At 41.4% G+C, this 21,203-nt stretch overlaps 1 protein-coding gene across 4 annotated transcripts in view; it reads right to left on the reverse strand.

Annotated features, from left to right (window-relative positions):
- The window catches only part of PLCE1 (phospholipase C epsilon 1), a 318,708-nt gene that overhangs the window by 107,529 nt on the left and 189,976 nt on the right, over positions 1 to 21,203 (reverse strand). For all 4 annotated transcript variants that reach the window (XM_067709947.1, XM_067709945.1, XM_067709946.1 and 1 more), the window contains exon 4: positions 20,192 to 20,508. In XM_067709947.1, the coding sequence (XP_067566048.1) occupies positions 20,192 to 20,508 (317 nt within the window). The remainder of the gene's footprint in view (positions 1 to 20,191; positions 20,509 to 21,203) is intronic.

Raw genomic sequence — 21,203 nt, forward strand, 5'->3', positions numbered from 1 at the left:
CCATTTCTCCCTAAATTTCTCCCATGAAAGACAGGCTATAGATCCTCCCCTCTCATCCTAAGAAGATTCCCTTCACTCTGAACTGGGGGTGTAGCTGCTTCCCCTCTGGGGGCTCTGCCCAGCTGCAATGACCCGGTTGAAGGTGGATCAGACAAGAAATCACTACCTCCAAGAAATGAAGACAACACTTCATGATAAAATATATAGTATGTAGCAATAGCAGAACCCTCACTGTCACCGCACCCCATAGAATCCAAGCTGCTGAGCCCAGGGCCATGGGTGTGGACTGGTAGACTCAGTTCCTGCCCCTTCTTTCCCTGCAAATAGGGAGGAGTATGCTGAGTGGGTAGTGCATAATGGATATATATTTTTTAATTTTTAAATTTTGTTTCATTTATTTTTTTATACAGCAGGTCCTTATTAGTTATCTGTTTTATACATGTAAGTGTATACATGTCAATCCCAATCTCCCAATTCAACCCACCCCCCAGCCCCTGCTTTCCCCCCTCCTTGGTGCCCATACATTTGTTCTCTACATCTGTGTCTCTATTTCTGCCCTGCAAACCGGTTCATCTGTACCATAATGGATATTTTGGATTCGGTATTATGTTCAATTCATCTTATGTATTCAGCATCAGAGGATTAAAACAATAGATGGCATTTATTAATCATAACGACCCTATCTACAGGGCATTTGACAGAGGGGCAAAGAGAGGCTTAGTAACATAGGTCATGTAAACCATGCAGCTGGGATTCAAACTTGGGGAGGTCAGAGCTCAAGTTCTAAGGGGTGCTGGAGATCATCTGGTCTAATCCTTTGTCTTATGGGGCAGAAACTGATGCCCAGGGACTAAAGGATTTGCTCAACATCACATGGCTGGCTAGAGGCAAAAGGAAGATTCCACACTCATGATCTTGTTAAAAGTTTCCTTGGCCATTTTTAGATTCATTGTACAGAGATGGCAGAAATTCCCTGAAGTCAGGATCTCACATCCATGGTCCAGAGTTATGTAACTTAAGTCCGAGCAGAGGGGTATGTATTGTTTTCTTTAGGATTTCTAAGAAAGAAGTTTTCAAAATCTTCAGGGAGTTATATTGCTGATAGAATGTCTTTTTGTGTGTGTGATTTTTTTCCTACTAGTCTCATCTTCCCAGGAGAAAGGGAATCACTGGGTGTGGTGTTACTCTCCTCAGAGATGTCCTGTCATGTCACTTCTCTTACAAAAAAAGAAAAAAAGCCTCCATTTCTTAGGGAAACTTCTTTCCCATGTCATCTCATTGTGTCCCTGTACACAGGGACTTCTTTCCTGTTAAGAGGAAGTCTTGGATCTCCAGGGTTTCAACATTGAGTCCCCAAATCATAAACTCCTAGGGCTGGAAGAGGTCATGTGAAGTCTGGACACGCACATCACCTGGCAAGGGTGATGACAATCTTGGCCAGGGCTGGGGCAGGGCAGGTAGGGGAGAGGAGAACATGTAGCATTTTTTTTTAAGGCTCATTTTATTTTATTTTATTTTCTGGCTCCGCTGTGTGGCATGTGGGATCCTAGTTCCCCGAATAGGGGTCGAACCCGTGCCCCCTGCACTGGAAGCGTGGAGTCAACCACTGGACCGCCAGGGAAGTCCTGAACACGTAGTATTTTTAAATGTACATTTAGCACTTATTAATTGCTTTTACTCATGCTATCAGTTATATTTTGAAATTTCAAATCATGTTAAATGTGGATATGAATGGTTTTATTTTTTTAATTTTGAAAGAGAACATGAGTTAAAAATGTTAGAAAACTTTACTTCAGATGCAGTCTCTCTATTCTATGAGTCCAGATACAGACAGTAGAACCAACCCTAATATCAGTACGTCTATCTGGCACTTTTGCAATCATTCAAAGGGTACGCAGAGGTGTGCTGAACTTTCAAAATGGGGACCTCCGTTTCCCCAAACCTCTTGAGAACTTGTAAATAGAGATCTTAAAACGTTAGAGTATTGGAAACAAGGACATTTTTCTTATCTGTCTTAAAAGTAGTGATCCAGAGTTATTGGTTCCCTAGAATCATTATCTTCATCATTAGTTATTTATTGAGCTCTTGAGTCTAGGTTCATCACCGTGGCAAACACACTCCCTGAAACGGTCTCTTGTAATTCTTGCAGCAACCTTACATGTTAGGTGGGTGTTATTAGTACCATTTTATAGATGAGGAGACTGAGGTATAGAATGGTTGAGAAACTTATTAGCTGGGGTCCCACAGACAGTAAGTGGTGGAACTGGGATTTGAATTCAAACCCCAGAGCCAGCACTCTCACCCAGAGCTGCTGTTTGGGGCACTATGTGAATGCTCCCCTCTGGAATTCTGCAGGGTCCCTGTCACTCCCCCACAGAGGACAACAGTGCGTCATCCAGGCTTATACCTGCGAAAGGGGCAGGAAGGGATTACTGGGGGAGAAAACTGCACAGGTCCGTTGGAGAGCGCCTTGAATGCAGCTAAAAGTGCCTGAACACTGTTGGATTGGCAATAAGGAGCTACTAGAGAATGAAGAGCAGAGAGCTGTCTCTTGTTATTGCCACAGGGCCAGGGAATAAATGTGAAAACCAAATGAATGAATGTGGGTCTTGTTAACGGTTGTCACATAATTCTCCTGGGAAAGGATGGCAAAACTATTAGCCCAAGTAGGATGTTTGGTTCTGTGTGGATTTGCATCAGCAGAATATCTGGTTCCTTCACTGGCACAGATAATAGTTACTTATACTGGATTACATATTAGCTATCTTGCCTTAATTGGAATAAGAACAGTAACTAAGTTCCTGTGTCTGGCTTGAAATTCTGGAATATCATAATGCTTCAAAACAGCGTGAAGTAAACATTTTCGTGATGGTCACGAGATAAGGTTAATAAGGAAATCACACTGTAAAAAAGCAGTGAAAGTTTTGCTCTTTAAAAAATACAGTTTCATACCACACTTTCCATGGATTTAGCCTGCTTAGCTCATCCACTGGTTGGGGACCAAGCTTTTGAGAGCCCAGCAGGGAAGCCTGCCTTGCGTTTATGCGGCACTAGAGAGAATCAGTTTCAACTCACTTGCAGAAGTGGCTTTCAGAGGAAGGGATTTGACAAAGTTGTTAAACCCCGTGGAGGTAGAAGAGGAAAGCTGGGCTGATTATGCATCTGAGCACTGTCATCCTGAAATTCATTTTGGCCCCTGGAGTATAAATACACTTCAGTATTTTCGTTAGGATTGCCAGAAAATCAGCAAGTGTTCACTTTCTTTGGCCAACGAAAGCATGACTCCCTGTGCAAAAATTTTCTGCACATTTATAAACAAGAACATTTAGAAGATCCCCTCTTGCTGAGAGATATCACAACAGATACGTTTAACCGTGCCATAAAATAAAGCAGATACTAAGAATACCGCTGGGTTCATCAAGCACAGGAAGAGTTTTTATGTCTCTCTTCTGACACAAGCTTATACATGTCTTTCTATCCCTACATACCTTCCCTGTACCGTGCTGGTCTGATGAGTGCCATCTATGTTCTCACCTTTGTTTTCTGTGTTACTTCTCAAACAAGTATTCCCACCCCATCATCTACATTTTCTCACCACTGCACCCTGGTTTTCCATCCCTGCAGCTATTGCGCTGGTGGTCACCAAGTGACCCAGGACCTCCTACCCAAATCTAAGACAAAAATTTTTCTCCCTCACAGAATCTCCCAGTTGAAAAAAAGTCCTGTGGATGATTTCAAACTTTTTGGCAAACTTCTTCTCGAAAGGACCAGAGGATAAATATTTTAGGCTTTGTGAGCCATTCAATCTTTGTTGCAACTACTCAGCCCTGCCATTGTGGCGCAAAAGCAGCCGTAGACAATATGTGAACGCATAAGCCTGGCTGTGTTCCAGTGCAGTTTTATGTATGGACACTGAAATCTGAATTTCATATCATTTTCAACCATCACAAAATATTACTTTTCTATTGATTTCTAAAAATCTTTTAAAACTGTAAAAATTATTCATACTTCATAGGCTATACAAAAACAGGTGGTGGGCCAGGCCATAGTTTCATCTTGGACAACCTCCCAACCCAAACCAGGAGTTTCTTCCCAGCTTTTGCAGCCGGCCAACCCAGGCTGTGTGTGAAATTTCTCCAGTTGTAGGAAGCTTACTACCTCCGAAGGCAGACTGTTCCAAGGCCAAGATGAAATGACAGGCCCTAGTTTTGCCTACTAAAGTCACAAAGAATAACTCAATTTCACCTTCATGGCAACCCTTCAAATACTGAAATGTACCTACCCTGACCACCTCAGAAGTCGTCTCCCATTTTGTCAAAATAGTACAAGTTCCTTCAGCTGTTGCTTGTACAACACTTTTTAATCTTTAGTGTCCTCTCTGCTCTGGTATGTAGAAATCCTTCTGCAAATTTGGCCTCAGACTACTGCATTTCAGATGTGCCCAGTTTAGAGGAGAGGCAAGGAAATGCTATGTCATTCTGTGACCTGTTCATCTGATTCTGTCCTTCTGGGCTATCAGTGCACTTCTCAACTCCCTTGGCTCAGGATAATGTGACACTCATATTGGAAATTCTTTCCCCTTGGTTTTCATCACCCACACGGCCTGATTCTCCTGTGATGTCCACATTCTCCTTCTCACTGCATGATTTTACCTGTCATGACAGTGAGTGTTAGCAAGGCTTGATCCTTGGAGCCGGTGATCTCTCTCACACTTGATGTCTTAGGAAGCAAATTAATTCTAATGGCTCAGCCATCCCTTCTGTAGGGATTATTCCCAAATTGTATCTGCAGCCTCGATCTCGTAGTACATGAACTCCTGGCTCCTACCTCCCACTGCTTACTTCCCACCTGATTTTTTTTTTTTTTTTGCTTTTTTCTCTATTTTATTATGCTAAAACATCGGACTTGTTTAAATGTTAAAAAAGAAAGAAAGAAAGAAAGAAAAAGCACACCAGGTTGAGAAATGGACTCAAGTGAGGCTTCTTGCTGGTTGGGCACAGTCAGGATTTCAACACTGAAAAGGAAGAGTATAATTTGACAGAAACCAAACGCTGAGGAAGAAGTGCCCCGAAGACCAAATGTTAAGCACAGATATCAACACAGCACGAAAGTGGTTAAGACACAGGAACAGAGGAAATACACCACAGGATCTAGTAATTTCTATCCATACATATGCCGAGCAGATGAAACACTCTGTAGTTAAAATGGCAAATAGTTAACTTAAAGGCTAACATTTGATGAATGAATGCATGAATGAATGATTTATTTAATTTAATTTATTCTCACCCTAAAATCTACATGTCCCAACTTGAATATCTCCTTACATGATGATGATGATGATGATAGTAAAAACAGAAATAACATATGAGTTGAGCACTTACACTGCACCAGACACTATTCTGAGCTAAGGATTCACTATCTTACTTAACCTTTACACAACTCATGAGGAAAATATTCTTGCCCCTTCTATAGTTGGGGAAATAGGCTCAGAGAAATAATTTGTCCACTGTGCTAATAAGAAACAGGGTCAGGATTTGAACACTTGCATGTCTGAATCAAAGCATGGGTTCTTGACCACACTGGATGGCCTTCGTAACTGCCCAGATGCTGTCACAGGGGCCCCTTGTATTCCAAAAGACCTGCCTGGAAAGCCTGAAATCAGTCTTGAACCTTCTCTTTCACTGAGCTTTCTCTTTCATTGAGCCTTCCTATTCAATGGGTCACTGCACTACTGGGATTCTTTTTCTAAATGATCAGAAGCCATTTTCCCCAGCATCCTACACCAGGCTCCCTGTCATCTCCTGTTGTTTACTTCGACTCTCTCCTGATGTGTCTTCCTGCACCCAGGCTCCTTCTTCAATCCATCATGCATGATCATGCATGATCTTGCCTAGAATATGTTTGATCAAGCTGGTTCTCTCACTAAAAAGGTCCTCCCTGCCATTCTACCTCTTTGCCATTCATTTGACCTATCTTGGAGCTGTCCACCCCTAACTGACCTGCAGCCCTCATCCTGGGCAGAGGAAGGCTGGAACACATATCAACTATAATGTAATTTAAATATTTCACATGTGTATTTTTTGTTCCTTACTATTTTTTGTCTTTGATTTTTTTAAGAGCAGTGTGTTCTGCAAAACTAGAAGAAAGATCAAGAAAATAAAGTTTGAGCTGAAATACATTTGTGAAATGCTGTTGAACTGTAAGTGTTTTTATTGCTGGACTTGTTAAGCCTTCAGTACACTAATGTGCATTGGGAATATCCATACAGAAGAAAGAAGCTGCAAAGATGCTTCTGGAAGGTACTGAACCATGAATTTAAAAAAAAATTTTCTCCTCCAGAGCAGGTTGAGAAACCAGGGTTCTGCAGCACAATGTTTAGGAAAAGCTATTCTAGGAGTATCTATCAAAATGCTAGGCATGCAGCAGGAGTGAAAGGCTGCAGTGATGGAGGGGAAGAGCCCTGGTCTTGGACTCAGAAGGACAGACTGGAGCCCCAGATCCAAAATCAGAGTGGCCCTATAAGGATTAAATGAGATAACGTGTGTGATGAGCTCTGTGTAAGTGTAAAGCACAGTATAAATGTGTCACTATTTGATTAAGGGTTTTAATTTAAGTATACCTTAAAAACTTCCCCCAAGATTGGCTGTTACCTTCTCCAGCTAAAAATTTTAAAAATCATATTTCATATAGCAATAGGGAGCTTTTTAGTCAGTATTAGATCAAAGGACTCTAAATACACAGATTTTGATTTTCTCTGCTTCCACGGAGTATTTGTTGCATTTATATATTCGATTGATCCAAATAAAGAACTGCCACAAATATATGGTGACTTTACTTTTCATGGAAGAGAACAGCATTTTAAAAATTACAGAATAACTCAGAACAAAAAGATAAGGCAACTTGAACATGAATTGGTGTGGCTGAGGGGTACTGGGCCTCATGGCGGCTGTGCGTACCTGGCGGGGGAGGGGGAGGGAGAATAGAAGAGCCTGTTGTGGAAGCTGGAAATGCCAGCCAACTTCTTGGCTGCATCTCTTGTCCAGGGCCTGTCCTGCACGTTTTCTACCCTGTTGATTTATACATGATTTTAGCGTCTGTATAATTTTTAAAGTATGAGGTGTAACGATAAAGGAATGAAACTTGTGTTTGTGTGAGGCTTATGAAATCCGAATCAAGAGATTAGGGTCTCACCCGGTAAAACCATGTGATTCAGACCCATGTGCCAGGACAGGAGGGACCAAGACCCCACCTTCTACAGAATCTGCCCTGCTTTGACCTGGAGCTGAATCCTCACTTCCTTCCCTGTTCTTTCTCCAGCTCTCAAAGGATCTGTAGCCAAGCAGCTTTGAGAGGCTAAGGCATTAGGGCCCAGACCCACTTTCTCCCCTATGTGACAGATCCACCTACTTCTCCTATGTGACAGAGTTTCTTAAAGCATGTTCTATAATAGGTATCAGGCCTATAGATACCCAATACTCATGTATGTTTGTGACATACTGTCTTCTAAGAGAGTCCCAGTGTACACGAGCACAATAAATGACCTGAGAAGTCCTGCAACGCAGAAAGGAAAACTTAGTTATCACTGTTTGCCCAGCAAGTGGCATATATGTTAGACCATGGGGCAATATTTTTCCATAGAATGCATACAGACATCCCACACCACAACTATGGGAGATGCTGTTCTAGTCTTACTTGGTTACCCCCCAAATCCCTCAAACAAACCAGCATTTTCTGCCCTCATTCCTTTATTCATGGTATTTCCTGGGGCAAATATTTATTGTGCAACTATTGATAGATGCATAGTGCTACATGTATAGCAATACAACAAAGAATTTGGGCTTTGGGGTCACGAAAGCCTGAATTTCATCTTAGCTTAGCCACTTTCTAGCTATGTGATACTGGGCAAATTATGTAGCATTTCTGAATCTCAGTTTTCTTATTTGTAAAATAAAGCAGTGATTCACATCTTTCAGGGTTGCATGAAAACTACGTGATTAGGTATGTAAAGTGTTTGGCATGGTGCCCAGTGCAAGGCACAGAATTAACAGTGGCTACATTATTAATTTCTCTATCACCAACATTGCCATTATCATCATCATTGTTATGTAAATAAATGGAATAACCATTAGACATCCTCAAACAGCTATTTGTCAAATTAACCACATTTTTTCTTTCCTATTTAGAGGATAATTTGACTTACATATCAAGGGTGTTTATTGGTTTTAAGAAATCATTTCACAGAGCATCTCAAGTTATACCCAGAGACAAAATGAGAAACATCTGTCAGATGACTGCATTAAGGAAATTCACATCTAGCTTAAAAACACTGTGCAAGGAGGGGATAAATGGTTCAAGGCCAGCCTGATGAGCAGCCTAATGATGTGCCAAAAGGCTTCCTATTAATTCCTATTTGGTTTGACATTTTTACCTACAATTTACATTAAAAAACTTGGGACATATGTATCAAGCCTGAATATAAAAAGTATGGGGAGTGGTAGCTAATTCAATGCATAACTAAATTAATACTCAAAATGCCCCAAAAGAGAAAATTTAGTAGACTTAAATGTAAAATATTACATCCACATAAGAAAACAACAAACAAGGCAACCTATACACAGAGAAAAGATGAGCATGGCCGTTTGCATGCTAAAAGTCTAGGGGTTTTAGTTGACCTTCAGGGGGCTAATAATTAGATGGAAAAAGTAAAGAGCGGGAGAATGACCCAACTATAAAAAGGGAGAGTCTCACTGTCCAGAAAAGATTAGGGAGACTCACTTTAAAGAAGAATATTGAAAAATAATATAAGTTTGGACAATGTGGGGAACGTCCAACCTCAAGAGAACCAGACCAAAGGAAGGCAATTTCTATTATTCCCCTGAGAGCAACAGGTGGAATTTATAAGGAGGCAGATTTCAGTTCGGCAGTAAGGCAGGATTTTAAAACAAATTATGCTCCATTAACATCATAAGCTCATTAAAATGGAGTGAACTCTGTCTTTGAAAGTTTTTAGTAAAAGCTAGGTAAGAATACGCAAGGGAGAGATTCCTACATTTGGTGGAGATAGGAGAACATAACATAACCTCTGAAACTTCATCAACGATAAAGTTCATAATTGTGTCTGGCAAAAGTCTTCCCAACCTCCAAGGCTCTGAAGTCCTTGGTCATCCTCAAGGGACATGTGCCTGTGTGGTCTCCCTCTTCCACTCTCACGGAACATCAGTCCTGTCTCTCATGTGGCACGGAATCCTGCTAATTACTATTTATTGAGTACTTATCCCGTGCTGGGGGATCTTATACACATTAGCTTGCTTAAATGTTCCAATAACCATGTGAAGTTGATAAAATTATCCTATTTTACAGGTGGGAAATACAAAGCTGAAATCAGGTTATGTGATCACTTATTTGTCTAGATTCCGATAGTGAGTAAGTGGCAGAACCTGCACTCAAAACCAGACTTAGCAATAGAATCATACTCTTTCCACTACCTATGGCATGTCTCTAACCACTGTCTCTCCCGTGAAAAGCACTGCCTTTTTCTAAATATGTATATTTATTCAATATTTTATGTCTTATATGCCTAGAACTAGATTGTAAATTCCTTGAACAAAGGGGCATGTCTTGTTTGCCTTATTATTTCTAACAGCTCCTATTTCAATAAACAATTGCTAACACCAGTTATTATTAAATATTTATTGACCATCTAGTACGTAAATGGCACTTTGCGGAGAACCAGACATACAGCAATGAAGAGGTTAAACAGGTTTCTAAGGAAAAAAGTAAACAAGTCAATGGCTTCCCTGACTTTTGAACTGAGACATGATCAGAAGACATGCTCAGAAGAAGACAGCAGTGGGGGGAAGATGGTTTTAGGCAGAGGGAACAGCAAGTGCAAAGTCTATGTGGGGAAAACTAGCTCAGTGTGTTCAGGAACAGAATGAAAGTCAGTGTGGCTGGAACAGAGACAGAGAGAGGGGTGGATGGTATAAAGTTAGGTTGGAGAAGTCAACAGGGGCAAAATCATGCAGGGTCTTGCCGTTTTGGATTTTATTTCAAATGCAAGAGGAAGACCTTGGGGGATTTTCAGGAAGGGTGTGACCTGATCTGCTTTATGTTTCTAAAAGGTCACTCTGGCCGCTGGGTGATCTTGGATTGGATTATAGGATATGCAAGGACGAAAGCAATACTGGAGGTGAGTGCAGTGGTGACTGGCTCTAAGGGTGGTGGCGGGTGAAATGCTAAGGAGTGGTCCGATTCAAGATGTATTTTGTAAGTAGAGCAAATGAGACCTGCTGATGGTTTGGATGTTGGCAGTTTGGGAAAAGAGAGTAAATCAAGAACGACTCCTAGGTTGTTAGACTGAGCACCCAGGTAGATGTTGAGATGGGGAAGATGGGGATAAATAGGGAAGATACTGGGTAGTATGTGAATGGGGTTGTGAGAAGGCAGTAGTTCTATTCTGACCATATTTGAGATGCCTTTTAGACATTACAATGTAAGCTCTGTGTGTGGAAGGGATCTGTCTTGTTCTTTGCTATATCCCCGGCACACAAAACAGTACCTAGAATATAAGTTGGTACTTAATAAAAATCTGTTGAATGAAAAAAGCCAACGGGAGGCATTGAGAAGGCAATTGGATTTATGAATGTTTAAATCTCTTTGGCAAATGTAGATTCTTAGCAAAGCATAAATACATTCCTCCTTGGCTCCTACATGTGCAGTAAGGATCTCTAAGACAGTGGTTTTTCAGAGAGTTGAATTAAACATCCTAATAGGGTCAGTTAATTCAGTCCTGGAGAGAGGCTCAAAATCCCAGTCTCTGACAAAAGCATACCCGGTCTTTCCCACAGCGTTGAGTGTCATTTAAAGTGATATGTCTGATGGAAAAGAACACTGGGCCTTGAGGAGATGCTGCACTACTTCTCTGAGTCATGTTAACTATTTTCATTTAAAAAATACTATTCATGTATGTCAAAATCTTACTTGTCTATTTACTAATTTCCACTGGACTCATTCTTACTTCTATCAGCCCCAGGATTGAGTGGTAACTTGATGCCTGCTTTCAACAGAATAAAACAGGCCTCCAGTGGGTCAGTGGCTTTGGCAGTTCTCTTTCTAGGTTGGCTAAATCCTAAAAACATGATGTGAGCTTTAAGCAGGGTAAATAAGAATAAAAATATCCTGTCATAGTAACAAAATAGTTTGAATATTTAAGATTCCAAAACCAAGTCCTTTAGGAGCAAAGAATGAAAAAAAAAATACAGAAAGAAAGAAGGAAAGAAGGATGGAAAGAAAGAAAGAGAAAGCAAGCAAGTCATCACATTTATTTAAATTTCCTTTGGACAATTATCAACTATTATAATAGTTCCTATTCCAAAGACAGGAATCATTTCCCCCCTATTTGCTTTCGGATACAGCTTTGTTCTGTTCTTTGAATACCTCTGTCTGATGGTCTAGAGTAGTGATTCTCAACCATTGGTGGCATCAGTATTATCTTGTGGAGCTTTTAAAATATACACATCCCTGGGCCCACCACGGATCCACAGAGAGTCCACAGAATCTCCTGGGGACCGGCTCCAGGCATGTGTATATTTAAAAAATATTCTGATTGTTAACAAACACATGAAAGGATGCTCAACATCACTAATCATTAGAGAAATGCAAGTCAAAACTACAATGAGGTATCACCTCACACCAGTCAGAATGGCTATCATCAAAAAATCTACAAACAATAAATGCTGGAGAGGGTGTGGAGAAAAGAGAACACTCTTGTACTGTTGGTGAGAATGTAAATTGATACAGCCACTACGGAGAACAGTATGGAGGTGCCTTAAGCAGCTAAAAATAGAACTACCATATGACCCAGCAATCCCACTACTGGGCATATACCCTGAGAAAACCATAATTCAAAAAGAGTCATGTACCACAATGTTCACTGCAGCTCTATTTACAGTAGCCAGGACATGGAAGCAACCTAGGTGTCCATCAACAGATGAGTGGATAAAGAAGATGTGGCACATGTATACAATGGAATATTACTCAGCCATAAAAAGAAATGAAATTGAGTTATTTGTAGTGAGGTGGATGGATCTAGAGACTGTCATACAGAGTGAAATAAGTCAGAAAGAGAATAATAAATACCATATGCTAACACATGTATGTGGAATCTAAAAAAACAAAAAAAGGTTACGAAGAACCTAGGGGCAGGACAGGAACAAAGACACAGACGTAGAGAATGGACTTGAGGATATGGGGAGGGGGAAGGGTAAGCTGGGATAAAGTGAGAGAGTGACATGGACATATACACACTACCAAACATAATATAGATAGCTAGTGGGAAGCAGCCGCATAGCACAGGGAGATCAGCTCGGTGCTTTTTGACCACCTAGAGGGGTGGGATAGGGAGGGTGGGAGGGAGACGCAAGAGGGAGGAGATATAGGGATATATGTATAGCTGATTAACTTTGTTATACAGCAGCAACTAACACAACAGTGTAAAGCAATTATACTCCAATAAAGATGTTTAAAAATATATATATATATTCTGAGGCCCACTGCTTTCGTTCTGCTGACCAGTGAAAGCCACTGTTAAAGGAAATCGTGTCTGATGCTCAAAGAATGAACACAGGCATGGAGGTTCTGATTCACAAGGTGCTTAGCAGCCCCTCTCCACCGCCTTCTCCTGCTGCCCCAACTCTGAGCACAGCCTGAGAACAGCCAAAAAAAAAAAAAAAAAGAATCCACAAAAACTGTACTCCCAGTCTTCCTAGGAGTACAGATGTAACTAAAGATTTTGAATTTCAAAGCCATCACTTTTGGGGGTGTAGGTTTCATGCAAAATTGAAATACAGAAAAAGAGGAGGAAAAAGACTGCAGAGGTGATGTGATCAAGAAATGAAGCTAAAGAAATAAAGTAAAATTTTTAATTTTCTTTTGGCATTCTACATTCTCAGGTATCCAGTACCTAAGGAACCCTCAAAGCCAAAAAGGAAACTTTAAAAGCCAAAGACCTAAATCCCTTTTCTGCCTGGGATATGACAATTTATTCTGTTCCTCTTCTGGGACAATGTTCTCAGACACCTTGTGACACCATTGTCTTACCAATTTCAAGGATCACAGTCTCCCAGTTCAAAGGAAATGACACATTTTCAATATCAAGGAGTCAACAAGGAGGTTAACAATGTTATATGTATTGAAATAGTAAAGAATATTTGAATCCTGTTGTGAAGCAAACGGTTTCATTCAGAATAAGAGACCAAGGTGAGGAAAAAAGGCTCTTATGGCTTTTGATTCAATGGCACCAGGTAGATGGAGCACGAATATTGGCTCTGGTGTGCTGTGAAGCCCCTCCTCATTTCCAGCCCCATCATTTACTTAGTGTTATGCTGAGTGAGTAGAATCCTGTGGGTGTTGATTGCCAAGAACCACCGAACATGATTTGCTGTCAATAGACTCCAGGGCAGATAAGTCCCCTACAAATAACCTTGCTCTTAGAACACTGCCCTGCACAGCTGAGTCTCTGTGCTTTAACTGCCTACTGTATTTTTTTAGTCCAGAAACTTCTGAACTAAAATTTCTGTTAACCGGGGAATGTGCCATGAAATATTCTGGGGAATGAATACAATTTCTGCTCTCAGAGGTGTGCCTCTAGGGAGATGTGCTTTCCCAAGGAAAAAATCTGGTTTTCCAAAGTGAATTGAAATTTCCCTTACCTTGAGAGGGCTTTATTAACAATTTACCTCATGGGTATTCAGACATGAGGAAAAAAGTTTGTACAGCAGACCTGAACAGATGATTTGCTTGGCTTTCTGCATAAAAGAGGGAGGGGAAAGCTTTGATAGGAAACTTTCCTAACATGGTTAAATGTACAAATTCAAAACCAAGTAAAGGAACACATTTGGTCATTATCACACGTTATGCTTTTTCCTTACTATGCCGAAATAGTCTTTCCTTGGCTACGACCAGACAGACTTCTAGATGTTGGAATTTGTCAAAGTGATCGTGATCTCTTATGAAGTACCCAAGGAATTCTGGCTGAAAGGACACAGGCCCAAACAGCCCTTCTCTGGCCAGATGGTTTATTTATTCTTATGCTCTTTCCCAGAGAGTTAAGCTGCACCTTGACATTCTTTATAGAGAGGGTGGCCTTTAAACTATTGAGCTGACATCTGCTGAAACCCACCAGATGGAAGGAACAGCACTGAGTGTCACTTTGGGCTGCCCACATTTGTGTGGCTAGAGAAGCGGGTTGATGACTGCTTAGTTTGACCAAACACAGGAGGGTAGAGGAAGGTCACCTGGGGCAAAAAGCCAGGTGGAATCCCTCCAGAGCCTTCTGGGGTCTCAGTATAACTGTGGGCTCAATCTTGGCCTCATCACCTGCTCTTGGACCAGCTGGTTTGAAAGAGGAGCCCAGAGAATGGTCTTGCTAAGACGTACCTGACAAGAAAAACTGCTCTCTCAGGGCATAGGAAAAAGTAAACCTGTTAATGGCGTTTTGAAGCTGAAAACCAGCCCTCAGTCAGAGAAATCAACTGTTACACAGAAGAGCGTCTGGCAGTGATGTGGGCAGTGGTAGGTTATGGAGCTGAAAATTTACTCTGTTGACGGATCCTGAGGACCAGCTGTAGATGCAGACCATGATGAGTTCCAACCCCAAAGATCATCAGTGGGTGAACAACAGGACAGGAGCAGAGGCTATATTGATGAGTCATAAGGTTTGAGAACTCATAACTCAGAACTGTGATCCTAGAATACACCACCTCCCCAAACCATGTTCCATCACAGCCCTTCGCAAGAAAAGGGCATGAACGCAAAGGGAGTAAGGATGCTCCTCAATCTTTATTTGCCTTTCATATCTTCTCAAATGCATGTGCTAAAGCGTGTGATCTCTCTGGTAAAGTTATCTACCAAAAATGCCTCTCTGTCTCCTTTTAGAAGGGATAAATGGCTCTGGAATGTATTCGAAGAGGAATTAAAAAACAGTAAGATCAAAAGGAATGTGGACTACAGGTAGAGGCTGGAGAGAGGAAGAAAGAGGAGGGAAAAAGGACAATATGATTTGAGCCGGTCTGAGCAAGAGACGTCGTGGGTGACCAGGAAGTGAGCCTGCCTAACCTGAAGGGAGGAAGAGAGAACACGGGCTCTTTGAGCTTTAGGTCGAGGATATGACTACAGAGAGGTGTCCAGATCAAAAGGGTTCAGGAAGCCCTGTCTCCCAAACCAAGTGGAGCAGGATGGAGCCCACCCCCAGTGCCCCCTTGACTACCACCAGCTTGGGGCCTAGCCCCTTGTACCTGCTTCTGTTTACTTGCAAGGATAAAGAGAAGTCACTCCGGTGAGTGCCAGTCTTGACATCGGGCAGGAGATAGGGAAATGGGGAGACAAATTGCTTCCAAGCCACAGTCTAAATTGATTTTAAATGATTTATCTCCTGGCGTTCCTTAATGTAAGCCAAACACTTTCAGTTGTTTCATGATTGTACCTGGAATTGCATTTTAACCATATTTTCCTAAGAACTAACGTTAAGCAATATTGCTTGAGAGGCATCAGGGATTTTCTCCCCTTTCCCCACGTTACAGTTAAGTCATTACGTAAAGAGTTGTAAGAATTCGGGAAACTTCTAGCTCATGCTCAGGTTTTACTGACAACGAGCGGCAAGCTGCCTCCTTAGGTCATGAATCTTTCTTGCTCATGACAAGAACTGGTTGTGTTCTCGTCTGGAATGTCCTCCTTCCCTTTCCCGTGATGGTCCCCTTCTATCCCAGCCATCCCTCAAGGCCCAGCCGCAAATTCCAGTGCTGAGCAGAGAGAGCTCTGATCACCCACCTAGACACCTCGGCTCCCACCGTCTGTGCCACTCACACTGCATGTATTTTCTGCCTCTTTTGGGAGTGATTTGTGCCCATGCCTGACTACAATTTAAGACTGGTAGCTTCTGGCAGACGCAGACTGTTATTCATTTCCCTTACTGCTTATCCACCATGGTCTCCTGCTTCTGAGAAGTGCTGAAAACATGTTAACTGAATGACTGAATGTATGAACAAATGCATTCGCTTCTCTCCTAAGTAACTAGCAGTGCAGCTAGTAGTCTCTCTCTTGTCTTTGAGATTCTCCCATGTTCAAAAAATATATATTTTACTTCCACTGAGGAAAGTGCATTTATTTTGTGAATCCAATTTTGACAGAACCAAAGTATGGGCTAATAATGTTGTAAATTTTCATCATATATTGCTCATTTCTTATTTAAAAGAGTGTGTGACACGCCAATTAAAAAAGAAAAGGTTATAGCATAGTAGGCACTCAATAAATAAGTCTTAAGTGAATGAATGGAGTGGTAATAGGAAATTCGATAAAAATAGAAATGGTAGGAGTAGAAAAAGGGTAGATGCACAGGAGGTTTAGAACAGAAGTAGAGAGAGGGAGGGAAGAGGGAAAGGAGACCGAGGCTAATTAAATTCAAAATCAGAAATTCTGGTTTTACTACAAACTTTAACTTGATAATTTAACAAGTAGAGAGGCAAGGCAGTTGGCTGAGAAGAGAATAGACTTTAAAGACAGACATCTGGATTCTGACATTCATTCAGCCACTGTGTGACCTTGGACAAGTGACTCAACCTCTCTGAGCTTCACTATTTTTTTAAACCTTTTAATTCTGAAGTAATTTTAGATTTACAGAAAAGTTATAAAAATACAGAGAGTTCCCATACATAGCTCACCCAGCTTCTCCCAGTGTTAGCATCTTTCTTAAATATAGTCCCTTTATCAAAACCAGGAAATTAACATTGATACATTCATGCTGATTAAACTACATGCCTGATTAGAATTTCACCAGTTTCCCCATCAGTATCCTTCTTCTAGTCCAGGATCTAATAGGATCCCAAACTGCATTTAGTTGTCATGACTCCTGGTCTCCTCTAATTTTTGACGATTCCTCTGTCCTTCCTTACCTTTCATGACCCTGACACTTTTGAAGAGTACAATGTCTTTCAATTTGGGGTTGCCCGATGGTTTTTTTCTTATGATTAGAGTTAGGTTATTTTTTTAGGGGGGGCAAATACGTCATAGAGACTACATCTAGTCCTTCTGAGTGCGTCACATCAGGAGATGTGACCAGTAATAAGACATCAATATGTCTTATTATTGGTCATGTTGACCTTGAGCACTTACTTAAGGTGGGTGTCTACTGGGGTTCTCACTGTTCTATTTTTCCTTTTGTAATTAATACATATTTTGTGAATAGATACTTTGAGACTATGCAAATATCTTGTTTCTCATATTTTGTTCAATAATTTTAGCATTCATCAGTGGTTCTCGCCTGTAACAATTTATTGCTGGGGTGTCCTAATGGTGATTTCTCATTTCCCTCATCCCTTCTACATTTATTAATTGGAAATCTTTTATAAGTAAGAGCTGTACCTCTCCCTCTCCTCCCATTGATTTATTTATTCACTTATTTATTTATATCAGTATGGACTCATGAATATTTACTTTATTCTATGGACCACAGTCCAATACTATCATTATTTATTTTGTTGTTTAAGCTTCACGTTCTTCACCTGTGAGTCAGAGATAATAACTGCCTTACACAACTGTCATAAGGATTAGTGGGATTAAAAACTGTGACACTGACAGATAAGCAACAAGGATCTATTGTATAGCACAGGGAACTCTACTCAATATTCTGGGATAACTTATATGAGAAAAGAATCTAAAAAAGAATGAATATATGTATATGTATAACTGAATCACTTTGCTGTACACCTGAAACTAACACAACATTGTAAATCAACTATACTCCAATAAAATTAAAAGAAAAAAAGTGACAATCTCCAGTCTAGTCCTAAATGCTAGCTCCTTTTCTTCTTTTTCTTTACAGAAAGTAAAGCCACGCTAATTTGGAGGCAAGACCATTCTAAATAGGTGAAATCTGAATTTAAGAATTCTCTTTCAATGGAATGAAGCCTTTTTAGCTGAAAGGATATAAAACAACTAGAATTTAGCTCTCCCAGTTTTGCCTAGTGTAGGTCATTTGGGATCTGCCTGTAATGACTACATTAGACTGATTTTTTAATCGGCATACACATAATATGTATGAAAATAGATGCTTGAGAATACTTGAATACAGACTGTTCTTTTAAGTAGTTCAGGTGTTTTCCCAGAAACCTTGTTTACATTTTGAAGTTGCTTAGCTTAACTATTTTCAGAGATAGTCCCAAGCATGCCTTAACCCAGCTGTGGTTCATATCATCACTAATTCTGAATTAGTGAAATCACTGTTTCATCTTTGATTCCCAAAGTTATGGTACTAAATGGAAGAGATCCAAGTTTTCCCTCTCCAAAACTAACTTAAAACTAGCTTTTTAAAGTTCAGGCAAATCACTTTTAACTTCAGGTGGAATTTAAAACAACAACAATAGCGACAAAGGACAAGGGTAGGGTCCTAAGGATGTCTGAGTGAGTCGATCAGGAAGTTTAAAATAATTCATGATATACAGTAAAATCCACTAATACAATCACCCAGTTTACTGGAACTTTCATTTTCCACTCTGTTTTTATCAGCAAGGAAAATCAAGAACATCAGATTTATTTTAAAAGGCAACTTTGGGGGCCGTGTGGTTTACAAGCATTCATGTGGACTCCCAGAGAGTCTGTCTTACTCAGTTTGGAGTGGACCAGGAATCTGCAATTTAGCAGGTGTCACGCTCAGTATGAGCCTGATACAGGCGAGAGGCAGGATATTGTTGTGGTTCAAAGCCCAGGCTCTGAGACCTGACTCTTTGGGCTTGAGTCTCACTGTTGTCACCTACCACCCGTGTGACCTTGGGCAAAGAACTTCATCTCCTCATGTCTCAGTTTTCCCATTGCTAAAATGGGGTCAATGACAAGGATCTGTCTCCCAGGGTTGTTGTGAGGAACAAATAAGTGGCACATATTAAATAATTAGTATGACGGTGCTAGATGGATATTAGCAATTCCTATGGATAATGGATCTCCCTTTGAGGAATGATGCTCAAGGCATGTCTGGATACAGAATTGCTTGAGCTCAGCCTCTAATACTTTCCATCCACTGGGCTTTATCACTGTTGTGATACAACCATCACCAGGGTCATGACTGGAAGGCTATGGAGGCTGCAAGGTGAACTGCTATAGTTGGAAAGTGTTTAAGTAACAAAGGCTGATTGATCCTCTGTCAATCAGAGATATATACAAACTAGGATGGGAGCATCCTCTTAGCATTTAGGTAGTTTACTAAATGACTAAAGTAGGAAACTACTGTATTTGTGGAATTCAACCAACCAACAACCACCAAACACACAGACTGTAATTTTGTGTTTTAAAAATCAAGACATAGAAATGAAGTCTAGAAGAAATAAAACACAGAACAGAAAGGTCTGGGTGTGGGGTTATGCTATGGAATGAAAGTGTTCTCTAAGCCTGAGAGAGGAGCATCCTGTGACCCTAGCATAGCATGGCGACCTCCTCTCCATCCTGTCCTTTATCCTTGGTCCAGGACCACAGGGTGGCTAGCCATTGGCTCTTTTCCTCCCAGTGAGCGCCTAGAGCTCGTACACTGCCTCCTTCCTAGGTGTTCCCAGACTCTGGTCACACCTGTCCTCTTTAGAACTTGCTTCTGGCAAGGCCTTGGAGGCCATGGAGGGACTTTCTGGGGCTGAGGAGCTTGATGGGATGCAGAGATCAGGAATGAGGTGATTCATTGCCCCTCACGACCATGTTCCTCCCAGCTGTCCTTACCCAGGTATATTAGTGTTTAATTTCTGCTGAGGAGGTCTGATAGTGGAAGACAGAGTGGGCCAGACAGATCCCATGATCCCTTGGCCAAACCCAAAATTGAGACATCTGGTCTTAAAAGCACTTGTGGGAACAGGGGGAGAATCTTTGAAAATGGGCCCAGGGAGAATATTTTGGCAAGGGCATAGAGAAAATGGGGCGGGGGGGATACTGGTTGTCCAAAGGGAGAAGGCTTGTGGACATGGTAATGGTATGGGATGGAGATGGTCTCAATTAGGCTGAAGGGTGGAGTGAAGTGAAAGAGAGGATGATCTTGCCTGGAAAAGAGACAGTCATCATGGAAGTGGGCAGACAGACAGGTAGATGAGATATCAGTAACAAACAAACCTAAAAGGAGAAATGCTTAAAAATCATTACAAAACATCTCAGAGTGGCTTCTTACCTCATTAAATCTCATCACAAGATCTTCAAGGGCATTATGCTCTCCGTTCTGGGAGGTAAGAATGGATGCTGAGATGGACGCTTTGAGGCAGGGCAGGGACCTCTGGCATTCCGTAGTGCCCAAGTCCCGGGTCAAGAAGCAAAGATAGTCTACCGGCAAGACCCTTCGGTAAATATTCTGTTCCTGCTCCATCAGGATGCTGGCAACTTCCTCTGGGAACTGGATGAGGGGCTGCAGATCAATCAGTTCCTTGCTGATCCCAGCTGAACTTGAAGGGAGGGCACTGGAATTGGCCATAGAGGTGCCTGGTTGGCGTTCTGAAATAAAGCAACAAAAGTCACTGTTACACCAAGGCTGGTATCCCCTATGACAGGTATTTACTTGAGAGCCATTCAAAATTTTATACGTTTCTCAACTGAAGTTTCTGCTTGGTGAATAGTTCTATACTATCTCTCCCGTTTTGGAGACCTTTCTGATATCTCTCCTGCCTGCCCCCTCCCACTCCTTGGAGGTAGGGGAAGGCTTAGTTTCCTGTTTTCAGAAGTAGAACTGATCTAGCACACCATTCCCTAACCAGTTCACTGTGACACTCTGCAGAGTAGCAGTGAAGTAAAATGTACCATTTGCTTCCTCATCCTCCGGGACTAACCATCACCATGAAAAGAAATGCAGGTGGGCATGGGCACAGCAATTGAAGTGGAAGAGGGAAGAAGGCAGTAGGGGGAGGAGGCCTGTACACATATAGGCATATGCACCCTATGTCTGAATACGCAGGAGACCCAGGGACCCTCTGCACACCAGGCTTCAAAACTTCACGGTCTGCTCTGCCAACATTCAGCCCTCAAAGACTCTGATTCCACTGAGATTTACCTGGAGGTGTGCAGGGACAGAACCACCTATACAAGTAAGGAAGAAATAGGTAATGAGGAGATGTACCTAAATAAACAAAATAAATAAATCTCATTCCCTGCTCCACAACTGGTAACAAGAAGGTGGCAGCGGGAGGGAAATT

This window comes from Pseudorca crassidens, chromosome 16 (genome assembly GCF_039906515.1).
Source record: "Pseudorca crassidens isolate mPseCra1 chromosome 16, mPseCra1.hap1, whole genome shotgun sequence".
Classification (NCBI taxonomy): Eukaryota; Metazoa; Chordata; class Mammalia; order Artiodactyla; family Delphinidae; genus Pseudorca; species Pseudorca crassidens.